Source organism: Eleutherodactylus coqui, chromosome 2 (assembly GCF_035609145.1).
Source record: "Eleutherodactylus coqui strain aEleCoq1 chromosome 2, aEleCoq1.hap1, whole genome shotgun sequence".
Taxonomy (NCBI): domain Eukaryota; kingdom Metazoa; phylum Chordata; class Amphibia; order Anura; family Eleutherodactylidae; genus Eleutherodactylus; species Eleutherodactylus coqui.
This window is the reverse complement of record NC_089838.1, coordinates 8,480,283-8,497,776: the sequence shown is the minus strand read 5'-3', so window position 1 is coordinate 8,497,776 and position 17,494 is coordinate 8,480,283. Positions and strand designations below refer to the sequence as shown.

Below are 17,494 nucleotides of genomic sequence, written 5' to 3'. Positions count from 1 at the left end.
GGTGCCAATTATTGCAACAACAGTTATCAGGTGGGGAAGCAGGTATCATGAAAGGGGGTAAATATAGTCAGGGACCTCATATTGTCTCTGGGTCTAGCTCAGTCAATCTGAATAGTGGAGACACAGTGATACTCATGGATGGTACGTGATGGCGCGCCGGTGACAGACCGGCGGAGGGAGCTTGTTTTGCAGCAAAACGGAGGGGAGATCTCTCTCTCCCCCCCACCCCCCGCCGCAACTCACCTGTCACCTGCGCCGGTCCCCGAATCTTTACAGACGAGCGGGGAGATACTCGGCTAAGGCACTACTCTCTCATGTAATGTGCCTTAACGAGTATACTCGCTCATCTCTAGTTACAATATGTTGCTGCCCGTGACTTTACTGCAATACCACCATCGTCAGACATGCCCTCTTGCCCATACGCAGTGCCTTGCTGCCATTACAACTCTCACAAGCAGTTCATGCCCCATCTTGGACATATAACCCACATTATAATATCACGTGACTATACAAGACCTTACATTACTCGTGGCGCCATATCTAATACCATACAGTAACAGCACTGACTCTTACTGGTAGCCCCACAGAGTCCAAGACCCCCACCCTGCCAGGGATTTTACACATAACCATCCCAGGGGAATCAGCACACTCACAACTGATGCCACATCCAGCTCTGATCTGCGCCTGCGCTGCGTATGCTGCACAGACCTTTTTAACACACTGCCTAGGTATCTGGAAACAATGAGGAGAGAAATCCCCTCACCTCCGATGCCTGCGGGGTCCTCAGCCCCAGTGATCCAGTTATATTTCCATCTTGGGTGGCTGCTTTTTCACTGCTGTGCAGACCTTTTATGCCAACTTCTGGGACTCTCTGGGCCTCCATGGTTGCTCTTCAGCATGGGGAAGCTGCTGCTGTGATCTTCTGTGGCAGCTGCTCCATCAGCGCTCCCTTTATAAGCTCAATCTCTCAGCCAATAAGCACAGAGCTTAAGGTCCTGACAGCTCACTCTATCAGAGCAGTCAAATTACATGACCTCCCTGAAAGGTCCTGCAGATTCATACTTTGACCATATAAAAAAAGGTTACCCTCTTACAAGAGGACCCACTCCGAAAGGGAGACTTCGTAAGGGAAACTACCCCAATAATGATATTTGAAAGTGTTATAGGTATAGGTTCCCACAGCCATAGATATAACTGATGAATACCCACATGTAAAGGGGTAAGCCTCATATTGGTAAAATATGTGTGTTCCCCTTTAAATATGTATTGTTGCTCTGTTGTTGTGTGTCCTCGTGCCCCACATATCCCATGTGCATCTATAAGCCCTTTTTGTTGGAAAGGGTTGGTGGGCTGCTGTATGTGATGGCACGGCAAGACCCTGCCAGTGTTGCTGGGCACAGGAAATATATTTCCGGGCTGCCAGTTTGTAAGGGGAGATAAGCGTCCGCATGGGCCCACGCAGGGTGGGCGGTAACAGACAGAGGTGGAGGTAGCACCACAAACTTTACTAAATGGTAATATGGAAAAAGGTTTCACTCCATAGAAGCGTATGAATTACTAAAAGTGGCATATCATAAAATGCCAATTGCTGTTTGCACAACTTTCATTTTCCGGATTGGGCTGCAATGAGTCACCTGATAAAGCTGGCCGTTGGCTGTTACTGACTGTGCTTCATGTGACCTTCTTCCATCCTGTAAAGGCTACGTTTTATGCAACGATTCATGTTGTGCATAGCATTCTATGGCAGGTCTCTCTCACCGGCTACAAACACCTCTTTGCTATCCCTACAATGTCAGGTGTCTCGCTTTGCCCTTACATGTATCACAAACACACTGCAGTATTCTCATAGTCCTCCGCGTCTTGTGGTTCCTGGCCAGTGTCCATAATCACACCCCTGCCAGCAGGCCTGCTAACTATCCCACATATCCTTCCTTAGTGTGCACACTGGTTTTAACGAGGCCGAGCCTCACTTACGGACCAAATTGATAGTCACCCTGCCTTCGCAGCCACAGCGTCTCCCACGTTTGGTCTTATGTTGTCACCAGCCAGTTGTCTTCTTCTGCAATAATTGAGATTTTACTTGCACATTTTGTCTTTGCCAAGAATTCCTCTGCCCTCCTGCACTTTGGTGCTGCTTATGTATATACACGTTCTCAGAATCCTTTTAGAATTCACTTAGATCCGAAAGGTCACATCTTGTCATGTTCTGTAAATGTGTCACAGCATTTTCTGTCATTTTACTGCTTTGGCAGCAAAGTCTGACTTTACAGTGGAATTTTATTACACGACCGTCAGGAATTCTGATCAAGTAAAAAAAAAATAAAAAATAGTCAAAAACATAATACTAATAGCACAGAGCATCTCCCGCCGCGTCTTACCAAGTTCATATTATTCTTGGAATGTGGAATTGAATGACTTGTGATATAACGGGTTTAATAAAACTTTCAGACGGGGCCGTAAATCCATTTTATGGGGGCACTGTGGATGTTTTTGTTTTTTTTTATTCTTTCAGTTTGCAAAATGGACTGGTTTGATTGATGGCATATAACATATATATACATTCCCTATCTAGTATGCATCTTCCCTCCGCTTGTTGTTCAGCCTGTATTTGAATGGCGGCTATGGTGAACGCCCTCATTTTCTTTGCGCTCAAAAATCTTCCTCTATCCCATTGCAGTGGGGGTTGAGCATCTACCTCAGGTGGGTTCAGCGGTCAGACCACCCAGAGACCAGACATTTATCCCCTATCCCTTGGATAAAACTCCTTTAAGTGACTTTTCTGTATAAATATATTTAGCATTGGTCTTAAAATGTTGACATTCTTAGAATTTTTGATTTTTTTTTATTCAGAATTAATGTTTTTATTTTCATTTTTTTAGCCTCTTCCTTGCGGCACTAGAACATTTTTGGCAAATTGGTTAAAAAGTCAAAGTCTGGAATACTTAGTTTTACCAAACTACCTTTAATTTATCTAAGTTTTTGACACATTTAAAAGGGGTTGTCCATTTACTGGACAACATTCCCCCTACACCACCAACTGTATTAAAATTACAAAAAGACCAGTGCTTACCCCTTTTGCTGCGATGGATGTAGTGCTGTACCCCTGCTGATCTCCCAGCTTTTTTTGTGGAAGATGATGTCACAGGAAGTCACCTGATCACTGCATCCAATCAGAGGTTGCACCGTTAGTGCTTATGCAAGGAGAATGGCCAGTGATTGGCTGTAGTGGCCAGCTGGCTTCATGTGACACCTTCTCCACAACAAACAGTGGGAGGACAGTGGAGTTACAGTGCTGGAGACGGCTGACTATAGTTCTTTATAGTTACTTTAATAGAGTTGGAGCTAGAGGAGCAATGTTGTCTGGTAACGGGACAAACCCCAGTGAATTATTGTATTCTCCCTTAATATGATAATTGTGAAGCATCTTTTCTTGCAGCTCTACGTTGTGGTATTCCTGTTATTCCTACTAGAAATTTATGACTAAATTGACAATTGGGTGTTACCAGTTGGGGGTGTGTCCCTATACTCTACAGCTTTCCAATCAGTACTCTTAACAAGGGGGGGGGGGGGGGAGTAACACACAGTTTTCAATCTATTCATAAAGTTCTAGGAGGAATAAATGGAGGAACGACATAAGATAGACATTACTCCGGGATTGTTACTCCATGAAGCAAACAAGCATCCATCTTCGATGTATTATATAGCACTGCTATGAAAAGTCAGATAACTGCAACCTCTGGAAGCCAGAAAACACATTTTCTTATTCCACTTCTGTTCATGATGACATTATTTCACCCGCTCAGCTCTTTATAACTTCCTCTTATTACTATACATGTAGATAATCGATGGTAATGTAATGAAACTGCTGGGTACGGGGAAAAACCTGAGAAAATATTGAAAACCCATAAATTGTGTGTTTTCCTAGTGGATCAGAGTCAATAGCAGATGTCACAGTAACGGCCGGGGAATAAAAAACGTGGACAGGGCTTTTATTGGTTGCTTTGTGTGCAGCTCCTATGTCCAGTGTTTGGTGTTTTATGTATCATTAGTGTCAAATATCCCTAATTTCTTAGTCCATATCTGCAAAGATTGGCGCCAAACAGTCTTTTTTTAGAAATAGGTGGTTTTGAAACGTCACAGAAGAACCTTCGCACACATTTCCTACCTGACCAGCCGAAATGTTGTCAGTTGCTCCTTAGTAACAAACTGCAAACTGTTGTTATATCAGTATATAACATTGCTAAAAAGCCACAGGAACTCTCTGAGTGTCTTTCTACTGGACCGCGCTACTTCATCTACTTAAAAGGCTGCATGATCAGCCTATAATAGCTAATGGCAGACCATATGGCCTCTGCATCAAGATGCGCGGACTCAACAGGAGACAAAGAAGAACTTGACTTCATTCCTGCTGATGTTAGCTGCTGGAACAGATAGAAAGAGACCTAGCTAAAATACTGGGAATATCTTACCTAGACTGGGCATTAGAAGCTGTCTGTGTGTTTATAAAGCAATTGCCTGCTAATAAAGTCCTGTGATTACAGCAGCCTCTGCACTGATTTAAGCACTTTATAGGAGTTTACTAATGAGAAAAGAAGAAGGGAGAAATGACAAGTGCAATGTGGGCTAACTGACTTGATGACCAGGACCAGCCTGCAACCCCAGTATATCTATAAAATGACAGACAATCGGGTACATTTACTTAGGCCGCCTGCACACGGGTGGGTCGGATTCCGCATGCAGCAGCATCCACACGTACCTGCCTTTTCTTTTTCTTTATCTGTACTGCGGATGGTCCGCACGGCATGCTCCATTTTTTGCAGATTCCGCATGAACGGCTTCCATTAAAGTCAATTGAAGCCATATGATCCATGGGACAATGGGGCACACTTACTATTCTGGCACTTCATCTAATGGCCCTTGCATGGCCGCTGCCCCGCCCAAATTTTGAAGACATGGTGGACACTAAGAAAGGCACATTGCAGAAGTGGTTGTGTTTGGACCACATATCAGATCACATCCACCGCGACGCCCTTGTGGACTCCGACAAGCTCAAATACCCGTGGCAAAAAAGGACTTGCCCCCTTTACAACAGATTAATGATAAATTCTAATTACTTATTGCAGATTCGTGTAGTAACAGTCACCTTCTGTTTCTTTCTAGGGGACATCGAGCGATGCTCATTCATCAAGTATCACTATTCCTCAGCTACAATTCCCAAGAACCTCACTTATAATATCACCAAGACCATCCGGCAAGACGAGTGGCACGCACTGCGTAAGTACCGGCGCTCCTCCCTGCCTCTGGGGTGGTGTGCATTGGTTTTGGAGGTTTTATTCCTGTATGTCTTGTTCTGTAGCCAGTTGGTAGTGAGAATATCTCCTGGCTCTTCCTGGCTTGGTGAGTAAGAGCACCCGTGTTAGGTTTGATGGAAAAGGTGGTTCATATCTTATCACTGTGACTATATCTTCCTCTGAACCTACCAAAATACTGTGTTGGTCTTTGGAGAGGGTCTCTCATGAGTCCCACCCTATCCAGTGCAGGTGCTGCGTTGTTTTCTTATCTCGCTGCTGGAATTCTCAAGTGATTCATTACAGAAGTGATTAATTGTGACACAAATCAGATTCCGGTTGATGAAAATTATGAAATAGAAAAGCTTTGAAAAAGCGACTGCTTGCATTTGATAACTTTACATACGTAGTCGTTGAGAGTCTAACCCCACTGAACCCCTTTAAGGACACGGCCAATGCTTTTTTGGTGATTTTCATCTCTACCTTTTATAATGTTTTTATCTTTCTGTCGACATGTCATTTATTTGCCATAAGGATAAAAAATGTGTTCAATTTATTGTATGGGTCATTATGGCTGCAATGATATAAAACGTGGTTTTTTTTAACGAAAGAGAGGACGGTGCACAAAATAGGCTTTTTTAATACTATTTAAACATTTTTTTTACCATTTTTATAGTTTTTTTTTTTTACATTTTTGTGTTCCTGTAGGGGATTTGAACCTGCGATCCTATGATCGCTCTGATAATACACTGCAGTCCTTCTGTCATGCTCTGCCTACCTCAGACTGCAATACATTATCGCTTATTATAGCAATCACAGGCTATGGCAGACCCAGACACCACTGATTAGCCTACGGGTGCCATGGAAACTAATCGGCCCTTGCATGACTACATGGCAGAGGGCTGATGACATCACAGAACGTATGCTCTCCTTCTCTGAACCTTTTACATGCTATGATTAACATTGATCATAGCATGAAAGAGGATAACAGCAGGGATCGGTGTTCTCACTGATCCCCGTTGTTGCAGTGGGAGGTTGACGCTCAGTCACAGCCAGCTCCCACTGCAGATGATGCTGGCTCAGCTTCTAAGCCCACACCATCCATAGGACGTACATGTACGCATATTAGCAGGAACCCCTTCTCAAACATGTACGCCCTTGGGTGGGAAAAGGTTACGTGAGCACCCCAAAATCAATAAGATACTCTGTGTTCTATCAAGTGCATAGCCTGAGGGGCGGGGCTTGTCACAGGAATTCTTTCTTTGATGCTCTTTTCATCTGTGACATGCTCCGCCCACCCCGCGCTCAAACAAAAACCATAATACTATTTAGAAGTGTATAATGTGCCCCAACAGGTCCCCGCCGAGTGCCTCCCCGATGCATCCTGGACTTTTGAATAAAGCCTTGAGTGTTAATGGAGCATAAAATATGATGTGACTTTAAGACTATTACAAACATAAACAAAGTAATTATAAAGTTACTCCACATTTTCTGAAGCTGATCAAAAACTAAATTTTTTGTTAACTTAACCCCTTAGTAATGCGGCTCCTTTTTATCTTTCTTTTTTCCTCCCCACTTTCAAAAAATGCTAAGTGTTTTTGCCCATAGCTGTCTGAGGGCTTGTTGCTGCCAGACAAGTTTTTCTTTTCAATGGTACCATTTAATATACCATAGGGCTTATTCAGACGACCGTGTATCGACAGGGTATACACGCCAGCCGATATACGGCGTCTCTCTCTGCAGGGGGAGGAGGCTGGAAGACCCAGGAGCAGTGCTCTGAGCTCCTGCCCCTTCTCTGCCTCCTTTCCACCCCCCCCCCCTCCGCCCCTCTGCACTAGTTGCAATGAGAGGAAGCAGGACGGGGGCAGGGCTAAGTTCCGGAAATTAGCCCCTTCCCCGTCCCGCCTCCCCTCATTGCAAATAGTGCATAGGGGTGGAGAGGAGGCAGAGAGGGGGCTGGAGCTCAGAGCACTGATCCCGGCTCTTCCAGCCTCCTCCCCCTGCAGAGAGGGATGCCGTATATCAGTCACCGTGAATACGCGGCAGATATACGGTGGTCTTAATAAGCCCTTATAATGTAAGAAAAACATACAAATTTCTAAGTGGAGTGCAATGGAAAAAAAGCCACAATTCTGCCATCTTTGGGAGTCGTGCTTTTACAGCAGCTATCTTCTAACCGCCATACCGTTTTTTTTATGTTAAAGTTCACGCCGTCCTGTAGTGTTTATTGGCACCATATTGGAGTACATGCAACTTTTTGATCACTTTTTTCTTAAATTTTTACTTTAACACAGGGTGACAGAAAAAGCGCAATTCTGGTGTTCTGTATTTTTTTCTGATGCCGTTCACAGTGCGGTATAAATAATGCATTACTTTAACAGATCACAATTTTACGGACGCGGTAATACCAAATATGTTTTTTCATTATTATAAATATGGGAAAAGTGTTTTTTTGAACTTTTAAGATCCTTTATTTTTTACAATAGTAAAAAAAATTCTCTTATCTTACAGTTTTTAGTTCCCTCAGGGGACTTGAACTTGCTTATACAATAGACTGCAATACTTCAGTTTTGCAGTATATGTTAACTCTGCTGGCATTGTTTTAACCCTTTCCAAACCACTGTCTGACGTCTAAAGACATTCTAAATTGAAGGCTGTACAGCTCCGATGTCGGAAGACGTCCGGCAGGGTATTCTTACTGGCCGCTCTGTTGTCAGGGGGGCCTCTCCAGCATGTCATATAACACAGTACTGGCTCTAGCCAGCAGATGGCGCCATTGTATAATGGCAGAAAGAGAAAAGCCCCCTTGGAAACACTGAATTCAAAATTGGATTGCTAAGGGTTAAATCAGGCCACAGGAAGAAGGGGATCAGAGTTTTTTTTTTGTAGTCTCTAAACATAGATACCCATAAGTCTGCATAGAAGCTGTATACACAAAATGGTAAGAGATTTTTAATCAGTGCTGTTGGCAAAGTTGCTTTGTTTTTTATTTAAAGTTTTTTTTTTCATTAATCAAATATTAGAAGCAGTGGAGAGAATGAAGTCTAAAAACAACACAAAACTTTTTTTTAAAAAAATCTCTTTTTATTGAAAAACAACAAAACCAGCAGGGAAGGTAACCCCCTCTCTGGGAAACATAAGTGGATACACAGGTCCCTGTAGCTTAATGACATCACATGAACAACCCAAAACTCAATACCGAACTCTCTTCAGACCTGCTACTCCCTCACCTCTGGCCAGTCTGTTTAGGTTTGCTTTAGTGGTCATGTGGTTGTTTACTGCTGCAGCCAATAGGATAGGAAGCTCCTCAGTGGGCCGTCATTAGTGACATCCCATAAAGAGCCCAGGGTCTCTACATTAGAAGCTGATATGACCTGTTGATGGGATATCACTGAGACCAAAAGACCCAGTGATGTCACAGGTCACATGATGTACCATCAAAGCACCAAAATGCTGCAGTGGTCATGTGATTGTCTACTGCTGCAGCCAATAGGAGGTCTGAAAGTAAGCTGTCATCGGTGACAACCCACATAGAGATCAGGGCTTCTACATTAGAAGCCAATGTGACCTGTTGATGGGTCATCAATGTGGCCAGAAGATGTGTTGAATCTAAAGGCTACAAGACATGGCGCCAAAACACCAAACTGGCGCTCTGATGCCACAGAGGGTTGAATAGTCGTAAAATAATTGTCTTGTCCACTTCAGTGGGAACTGCTGGAGATTCACCAGCGCTTAAACTACCACTTTCTCCGGCAGTCCCATTGACGTGAATGATGTGGTGGCTCGGATGTGTCACCACTGTTGTCAAACTTTCGGGACTTGCTTGGGGTTATTTCTCTGGATCAGTGGCAGTGCTAGCGGTCAGACCCCCATCGAACAGTCAATTATTCCCTGTCCTGCGGATAGGGTATACCTTGCGGACACGGGGATACCCCTTAACTCGCCTTGTAGACCCTTCTGTTTAAAGGGCGCCTAACTTATGCAACTGGTGACATGTTCTTCGCTCTTCCAGAGATGTCGCTCAGCCTTTCATGCCATGAGATACTTATCTTAAAAAGTAAAGGCCCCCCCCTCCCCCGATGGGGTTCTCTATCGTTATCATTTGGTTTCAATGATTAGAATGCATTAAAGAATTCAATTTTCTCCGAACAATATTGTAATCAGTTTACATCATCCCCTTCATCCCCACACAAGACGCCGCCAATTCTCTCCGTCACTTTCCAGCTTGTTATTGGTGATTTTTAATTAGATTTCATTGTGAGTAACATGGAATCTGTAGAGACGCACGATAGATGCCCCCTCCCCCACCCCCAGTCCGTTCTGCCCTCCTTCCCCTTCTTGTCGCATCTTATCTGCACAATTTCCTTTGGCAAATTCGCTGTTACAAGCCACCTGTCTAATGAGAAGATCGCTCATTCATAAACACTCTCGTTCCATCGCCCTTCCCCCACCCCCCAGGTTGCCGACCTGTTCGCATTTAATACGGATTGTAAATCTGGCAACTGAGATGCGCGAAACAATGTCCTCCCTGCGTTGTATTCCTCAAGGAGCCGGTGATATTTAATATCATTTAAGGGCTTCTTGTATTTCTTAGTTCACCGGAAGTTTAATTACTGATTTTAATAAGACGTTAAATGGCTCAGACTAAAATAGATCAAAGGGAATGGGAAGAAGTGGATCAGTTTGGGTTCAGCCTTTATTTCAGATGGATTTAAAGGACCGAAACAGTAGAGTAGATCTCAAATAATGAAAATTCCACATTGCGACCTGAACTTTTAAAGGGGATATTTTTTTCTTGGTAAATCTATGTTCTGTGCGGTTTGCAGATATTCCTTCAGCTCAGTAACATGTGTGTTACCTCCTACTTAGGAGATGGGCTCTTTAAATGTTATGCAAAATCAGAAAATAATGCTGTCACTTGCAGTACCTCATTTCACCACTTTACCAGCAGGCAGTTTTTCCCATAGACATCAAGGCAACAGCGCCACTACCAATGAGATTAATCAATTACAGTAAGGCTAAAACGCTGATTGTTAATGTTTCAGTTGGCATGGAGAGATCTACAAAGTATCTATCATTAGAAAATAGAGCTACTTGATTTTAAAGAAAAAAACATGCAGAAATAAATCCTAATAGGCTTGGCTTTCCAATTTGTCATGTTCTCGGTTGCATTGGTGCTCTGTGGCTTCCTGTTAAAGTAGCCAGCAAATGGCTGAAGCATGCTATGTACTGCACTATAAATCCTACAAGTAGTATTCAAATCTCATAGACCATGTTTCCCCCCAAAATAAGACCTCTATATTATTTTTGCCCAAAAAGAGGCAATAGGTCTTATTTTCGGGGCATGTCTTATTATACTTACTTAGCAGGCTCGGTACACGTCCCTGAGCCACAGCATTGATTGGCCAATTCATAAATCCCGCCTCCACAACGCGATGACTGTGATTGGTTCTCAAGCTTCACTCAGCCAATCAATGCAGCTCTGGATGAACAAATCACAGCCATCACATTGGTTCATTGAGCGCTGGATTGATTGACTGAGCAGCGCTTGAGAACCAATCAGAGCCATCGCTTCCTGGAGGCAGGATTTATAAATCCCATAACCAGAAAGCGATTTTCTGTGGGTGGCTGAGAACGGCAGGAAGCATGCTGGAGCTCCAGAGATCAGTGGGAGTGACGTGGACCGAGCCTGCTTGCTAATGTATTCCTTTTTTTTTCCTTATGTAATGCAGATAGGGCTTATTTTGGGGGTAGGGCTTTTATTTCAAGCCTCCCTGAAAAAAACAGGGTTAGGCTTATTTTCAGGGGAAACAGGGTATATTTATGATTAGAGTTGATGTGTGAGTAGATAAACGGTCTTGCCGGAGGCCCTAAAAGTGGTTATCCCGTTGGCCTATAAGAGGCTCTCGGAGGCTCCTTGTGTGTAGTGACCTCTTTTTCCGCTTGTCGAGCTTGTTGACCACTAGACGCCTCTACGACGCAGAGAAGAGATTTCACCCTGCTACCAGAGTCTGAAAGGGGCGCATCATTGGGATGGGAGAAGCTGGATGGTCGTATCAATGAATTGTCCCCCATCAGCCGTTATGACCAGACTGTTAGGAGGTGTTGGGACTAGTGGATATATGAGGGCACACAAGGTGACCGGGCTCATGACGCCCCCTATAGACCACCAGTAGAGAGGAGCGTCTGACCAGACTGTTAGGGGGTGTTGGGACCAGTGGATGTGTGAGGGCACCCAAGGTGACCAGGCTCAGGACACCCCCTACAGACCACCAGTAGAGAGGAGCGTCTGACCAGACTGTTAGGAGGTGTTGGGACCAGTGGATGTGTGAGGGCACACAAGGTGACCAGGCTCAGGACGCCCCCTATAGACCACCAGTAGAGAGGAGCATCTGACCAGACTGTTAGGAGGTGTTGGGACCAGTGGATGGGGCACACAAGGTGACTGGGCTCAGGATGCCCCCTACAGATCACCAGTAGAGAGGAGCATCTAGCCAGACTGTTAGGAGGTGTTGAGACCAGTGGATACGAGGGACAATGACAGCTCAGCGATATGTTCGGGACATCCTGCAGCCACATGTGTTCATCTCATGGCGGTTTCCAAGAGACATTTTCCAGCAAGATAATGCTCGGCCGTACACATAGGGGGTCACAGGAGCCTCCACAACATTATCACCCTTCCATGGCTGCCAGATCACCAGATTTATCGGAAATAGAACAAGTATGGGACCTTCTGAGATGCCAATCTCAACATCCTATGAGTTTGCATGATCTAGAGGCTTAGTTACAGCAAATGTGGACTAATTTGCTGCAGTATAGCATATAGAACCTGTATGCCTCTTTGCCCGCCCGTATCATATCTTGTATCCAAGTTAGAGGCAGCCCAACATCCATGCCAACCCGTATCACATCTTGTATCCAAGCTATAGGCAGCCCAATTGAGTATTAGATCCTCCATGCCCGCCCATATCACATCTTACATTCAAGCTAAAGGCGGCCTAACAAGTATTAGAGCATCACTGCCCTTCCGTATCACATCTTGTAACCAAATTGGAGGCAGCCCAACAGGGTACTTGAGCCTCCATGCCCGCTCGTATCACATCTTGTATCCAAACTAAAGGCGGTACAACAGGGTACTAGAGCCTCCATGCACACATATAACACATCTTACATCCAAACTATAGGCAGCCCAACAGGGTACTAGAGCCTCCATGCCTCCCTGTATCACATCTTACATCCAAGCTAGAGACAGCCCAACAGGGTACTAGAGCCTCCAGGCCTGCCCGTATCACATCTTACATCCAAGCTAGAGGCACTACTACAGGGTACTAGAGCCTATATGTCCCTCCGTATCACATCTTGCATCCAAGTTAGAGGTAGTACAACAGGGTACCAGAGCCTCCATGCCCACCCGTATCACATCTTATATCCAAGCTAGAGGTGGCCCAATAGGGGACTAGAGCCTCCATGCCCACCTGTATCACATTTTGTGTGCAAGCCAGAGGCAGCCCAATATAGTACTGGAGCCTGCATGTCCACCCGTATCACATCTTACATCCAGCTAGAGGCGGTACAACAGGGTACTAGAGCCTCCATGCCCGTCCGTATCACATCTTGTATCCAAGCTAAAGGCGGTACAACAGAGTACTAGAGCCTCTGTGCCAACATCTAACACATCTTACATCCAACCTAAAAGCGGTACAACAGGGTACTACAGCCTCCATGCCTGCCCGCATCACATCTTACATCCAAGCCAGTATATTAACAAATAAAAGGTTATCAGCAGCACTCACTCAACAGCATTCTATGGGAAGTAGATCACTGATGCATGTTCCAGGAAAGGATCCTAACTGTGGAACCCAAGGCAACTTATGACTGTAGAAAAAGTTCAAGAGCAATATGTATGAGTCTATCTATCTATCTCATATCTATCTATCTATCTATCTATCTATCTATCTATCTATCTATCTATCTATCTATCTATCTATCTATCTATCTATCTATCTATCTATCCATCTATCTATCTATCTCCTGTCTGTCTATCTATCTATCTATCCATCTATCTATCTCCTGTCTGTCTATCTATCTATCTAATATCTCTCATATCTATCTATCTATCTCATATCTATCTATCTCATATCTATCTATCTCCTATCTATCTAACTCATATCTATCTATCTATCTATCTCATATCTATCTATCTATCTATCTATCTATCTATCTATCTATCTATCTATCTATCTCATATCTATCTATCTCATATCTCTCTATCTCATATCTCTCTCCCATCTATCTATCTATCTATCTATCTCATATCTATCTATCTATTTAATATCTATCTATATCATAACTAACTAATATCTATCTATATGTAATATCTATCTATCTAATATCTATCTCCTATCTATCTATCTCATATCTACCCATCTAATATCTATTTATCTACTTAATATCTATCTATCCTCATCTATCTATCTAATATCTATCTATCTATCTCATATCTATGTATTTATCATATATCTATCCATCTCATATCTATCTATCTATCTATCTATCTATCTATCTATCTATCTATCTATCTATCTAATATCTATCTATCTATCTCATATCTATGTATTTATCATATATCTATCCATCTCATATCTATCTATCTATCTATCTATCTATCTATCTATCTATCTATCTATCTATCTATCTATCTATCTATCTATCTATCTCTCTCTCTCTCTCTATCCTCAGTGCTCACACCCTTGGACTTTGCTGTTACAACCTGGACTTCTAGTCAGAATGGATTTTGATAACTTTACATAGAGAAAAATAAAAGTAAGATAAATCTACAACAATTTAATAAGCTCCGTTCTGCCCAGAAGTCAAAGTGAACCCGCGGTTCTCCCTGCGCAGCATCCAATTAAAACAGTTGTTTGTCCTCAGCTCATGTCTGCTATGAAAATCTTCAAAGGTGAAGTTAGCAGAGCCGAACTGCCTGCGCCGTACACGGGATATTAATAGCCCCCCTGATCTCGCCGTCTGCGCCATTGATCCCTAAAAATTGAAAAACTATTCCTTCTGCAATGCAGGAGATGATTGACAGGCGGGTGGCGGCACGAGGCGGACACGCCGCAGAATTCAGAGTGGAAGTGTTGGGATCCTTCGGAAGCTCTTTACGTCTGCAAAGTGAATTCTTGTCTAGACATTTGTTTACTTCTTTGCGTATGTGATTTGCTCGGCCTTTTGGGGCTTCTCGTGTTATGATGCTCTTCGCCTGAGGTGGTAACGTAGAAGCAAAATAAGCGTGTAACTGTTTATACTGAATGCCAGCACCTGCTATGGAAATGAAATGTTAAAGACGAGCAGAGGGCGCTGCCATCTCCATGATTTAGGGCTGCGCTACGGCGGCATATGCTATTTTAGCACTATAAACTTCTATACATTTTTCTTTTTCTTGTCGCCGCTGTGAAGCTTCCCAAAGAGGGTCATAAAAAAAAAAAAATAGAAGTTTTTTTTAGCACCGCACTTTTTTATTTTCAAAATGGCTTCTGATTAAATTTTTATCAAAAAAAGTGGAATGGAATAAAATGAAAAGCATAAACATATAAAAGGCAGAAACTAAAGTGTAAAGCAAAAAAGACAATGAAAAATATTTTATGATGTACACTGAATGGCCCCTCTATAACAGACCGCCATCTAGTAGCGCGTTGGACTCCTTTGGCCTTCAGAACCGCAGTGGTTCGTCGTGGCGTAGATTCCACGAGGTGATGAAATCATTCTGCAGTAATATCGGCCCCTGCGGACAGGAAGCTTCTTGTAGTTGCTGCAAAAAAATTAGGTCCTAACATGTTTTGACTGGCTGACAGGAAGGGGTCAGCGATTCATGCTGCTTGTGCCAAATTCTGACTCCCATCAGCAACAGAAATCTGGATTCATCTGACAAGACATGTTTTTCCGCAGCTCAGTGATACAATTTTTGTGTTATTTTGCCCGCTGGTTCTTGCCTCTCTTTTTCTCTTAGGCCTCATGTCCACAGGGAAAATCAGGCCCACTGCGGATTCTTCATGGAGAATCCGCAGCGGGTCCCTCCTGCCCCGCGGACATGAGGCATTAAAATAAGAATAAACTCACCTGCTGCGGACGGTGCGGGTCTTCCCTTCTTCGCGGCCGGATCTTCTTTCTTCGGCCCGGCGGATGTGCTCGGCACGCCGGCTGCGTGCCGCGCGCATGCGCCAGGCACATCCGCCGGGCCGAAGAAAGAAGATCCTGCCGCGAAGAAAGGAAGATCTGCATCGCCCGGAGCAGGTGAGTTTAATTCAGGCGCGGGTCTCCTGCGGATCTGGACGGCTTCCATAGACTTCAATAGAAGCCTGCGGGAGCCATCCCCGCGGGAGACCCACACCTAAATGAAGCATGTCCATTTTTTTTCATGCTCCAGAATTTTTTTTATTCACTTTTATTGACCATCCGTGGGTATTTATCTACCCGCGGGTGGTCAATGCATGCCTATAGGGCGCGGATCCGCGTGCGGGTGATCCGCTGCGGATTTTAATTCTTCTTTTCCCCGTGGACATGAGGCCTTAGGGCCATAATTTTGATCTACAATCAAGTAGAAAAACAATCCACCAAATGTAGTTTGGCCAGTGATCAGGGTTCAAATCTCAGATCAATTTGATCTCCCCGCTTTGGTGGATCAAACTCGTTGATCTAAGTTCACCTGGCAAAATCCAAGTTGGCGGCCTCCGCTGATAGCCTGCTAGGCTTTTACTGGGTGGCCATATTACACCCATGTTTTCTGCTGGTAACGGCCATGTTTTTACTATCGCTATTAAATCTAGAAGATCACCTGACTACAGTAGCCAATCACCGCGGGCGATACATTTCTACTAGGTCGAACCTTTGATTGCAGATCACTTCAACTTAGTTTTGCAAATCTTACATAAAAAAGTGTTGGTGTAACGCTTTTTGCTTAAACCTAGTTCAACAGCTGATCGTAGTTTACCTGAGCGGGGATCAACATCATGGTTGATTCAATCGTCCCTTAGACACAATGGCGCCAGAACTGGTCTGCTCCTATAGCCTATCCGTGCTAAGGAACAGCGAGTTGCGCCTTCATTCATGTTAATTGGAGCCCCAGTGTTGTATTCGGCGCCTGTGATTCCTGACATCCTCCTCCGACCCCTTTCGGTGATGGGTTGTTTATACCCAAAGCATCCCTTTCCGCTGAATGCATTTCCTCGATCACACCATTCTCGATATACTCTCCACACCGCTGTGTGACAAACCCCACGCGGTTGGCAATAAAATCCTAGCCCCCGGCTAGTCCAGCACCGATGACCGGCCTCGTTGGAAGTCGCTCCGATCGCTGGATTTTCCCATCTGATGTGGATTCACACTAAACTGATCCACGGAGAACTTGTCACGTGATTTCATTCTGCACTCCGGGGTCACGGGGAGAATTTCCTTCAGGACCTTTTACACGGGAGGGAATTGTCTGCAGGATGCAGCGCTGTCGCAGATTTTGTCAAGTATTGCGGATTTTGTTGCGCTTTTATCTACAGAATGCGTCCTGCCGAGCGTCTTGCAGAATTAAGCGGTTTTTTTTTTCCCCCGGCAGACAGTAATTGAGGAATTACATCTCCTTTATGTTAAAAATCTGCAACAACAATTCTGCAAGACGTCCTTCATTCTGCAGCAGAAAACCTCTCCGCTTCGGAGTTGAATCTTGCAGTTTTGAAGTAAAGACGTGCGGATTTTAACCCCTTCCCGCTCCAGGACGTACATTTACGTCCTGGAGCATCGGGATATGTATGCAGAGAGTTCGCGGGGCAACCTCTCTTCATATAGCGCTGGCATCAGCTGTTTAGTACAGCTGACACCTGCGGGCAATAGCCAATCGCGGCTATAAACCCTTTAAATGCCGCTGTCAGTTCTGAGATCGGGGGAGCCGTGCAGGTGTCATGGCAGCCGGGGGCCTTCTGAAAAGCCCCAGGGCTGCCATGAGAGACTGCCTATCAAGCCATCCCCGTGGGGTGGCTTGATAGGCTGCCTGTCAAATTGCAGTATGACGTAATGCTGTAGCATTACGTCATACTGCAGGAGCGATCAAAGCATCGCATATTGTAGTCCCCCAGGGAGACTTGAATGTAAAGTAAAAAAACAAGATCAATAAAGTTTTTTTAGTTGTAAAAAAGTAATAAAAGTTTAAATCACCCTCC

At 44.3% G+C, this 17,494-nt stretch overlaps 1 protein-coding gene across 8 annotated transcripts in view; it reads left to right on the top strand.

Annotated features, from left to right (window-relative positions):
* The window catches only part of TMEM178B (transmembrane protein 178B), a 331,523-nt gene that overhangs the window by 147,620 nt on the left and 166,409 nt on the right, over positions 1–17,494 (top strand). For all 8 annotated transcript variants that reach the window (XM_066590290.1, XM_066590289.1, XM_066590287.1 and 5 more), the window contains one exon: positions 5,161–5,274. In XM_066590290.1, the coding sequence (XP_066446387.1) occupies positions 5,161–5,274 (114 nt within the window). The remainder of the gene's footprint in view (positions 1–5,160; positions 5,275–17,494) is intronic.